This window comes from Empidonax traillii, unplaced genomic scaffold, assembly GCF_003031625.1.
Source record: "Empidonax traillii isolate 1590-97213 ecotype Southwest subspecies unplaced genomic scaffold, ASM303162v1 scaffold4984:size9029, whole genome shotgun sequence".
Lineage (NCBI taxonomy): Eukaryota > Metazoa > Chordata > Aves > Passeriformes > Tyrannidae > Empidonax > Empidonax traillii.
In genome coordinates, this window is record NW_020960177.1 from 1 (window position 1) to 1,290 (window position 1,290).

At 54.9% G+C, this 1,290-nt stretch overlaps 1 protein-coding gene across 1 annotated transcript in view; it reads right to left on the reverse strand.

Moving 5' to 3' along the window:
• Nucleotides 1–43: 43 nt before the first annotated feature.
• Nucleotides 44–1,290, reverse strand: part of LOC114073021 (tenascin-X-like) — a gene marked incomplete at its 3' end in the record, with an annotated part of 8,580 nt that continues 7,333 nt past the window's right edge. Inside the window, exon 2 of the mRNA XM_027910827.1 lies at nucleotides 44–62. Coding sequence (XP_027766628.1) covers nucleotides 44–62 — 19 coding nt within the window. The remainder of the gene's footprint in view (nucleotides 63–1,290) is intronic.

Sequence of the window (1,290 nt, forward strand, 5' to 3'; positions counted from 1 at the left end):
TTGGGGGGGCTCAGGTTGAGGTTCCTCGGAGGGCAAGGGTGACTGCTCTGGCTCTGCTGTGGCTGTGAAGGAGGGGGGATGGTGATGGGCATGGCCATCTGCTTGTCCATTCACCTATCCATGCATCATCTACCTAAGCACACCTCCATCTGTGATCCATAACTCTTATCCATCCATCATTCCCATCACTCCCATCACATCTTTTCACTCCTTTTCTCTTTCAGCTCCTTAACTTCTCCCTCCATTGGATCATCCAACCATCAACTCATTGATCTGATCTTCCAAATCACCACAGACTGCCCTACATGTGTCATCCGTCCATCCCTCCATCCATCCATCCATCCATCCATCCACCCATCCATCCATCCATCCACCATTCCATCCACCCATCCATCCATCCATTCCTTGCTTCCATCCTCTCTCGCACCCATCCCAACTCCACACATCATCCCACATCCATATCTCTGGTTCTTTCTCCTCACATCAGTCCAGGCTCTACCCCTGCCATTCCCATTTCCCATGGACAATCTTGCACCATAAGAACACACATACAGACACCAGGAAAGCTCCATCCATCCTGGCTTTCCCACATTCAGTCAACTATTCATCCACCCATCCACCTCCTGCCATCAATCTGGGCAGGAACCCACCCACACCATGCACTCTGAAATCCACTCAGCCATTCTGTTCTTGATCCATCATGGATGGACGATGAGGATGATGATGAGGATGATGATGATGAAGATGGATGATGATCATTGTATTGATGGACGGTGAATGAGAATAACGATGAAGGGTGAAGGCCATTGTGGTGATGGGGAATGATGAAGAGGATGGGGGATGGCAGCAGGTGTTGGTCAATGGGTGGTTGAGGGGTCGATGATCAATTGGATGGTACGGAGCTCAGTGGTTCCTTGACGGTGGGTGGGAATGAGATGAGGATAGGATGCCATAAATAATCGATCCCTCTGCCCTTCCCCCTCACCTGTGGTGGCCTCAGTGGCCACGTGGTGGATCCTCTTCCCACCCCGCAGCCCGTAGAGGTGGAAGCGGTACCGGTGGGATGGGGACAGCCCCGGCACCGTCACCCAGCGGGACCCACCATCCATGGGCAGGGCCTGGGGCTGGCCCTGGGCATCCCGGAACTGCAGCGTGAAGGAGTCAAAGGGGCCCTCGGGGACGTTCCACTGCAGCCCCACAGAGTTGGGGGTGACGCTGGAGACCCTCAGCTCCCCCAGCACTGCCCGCGCTGGGGGAGTCTCAGGTGGGGGAGTCTCTGTTTGGGGGGGC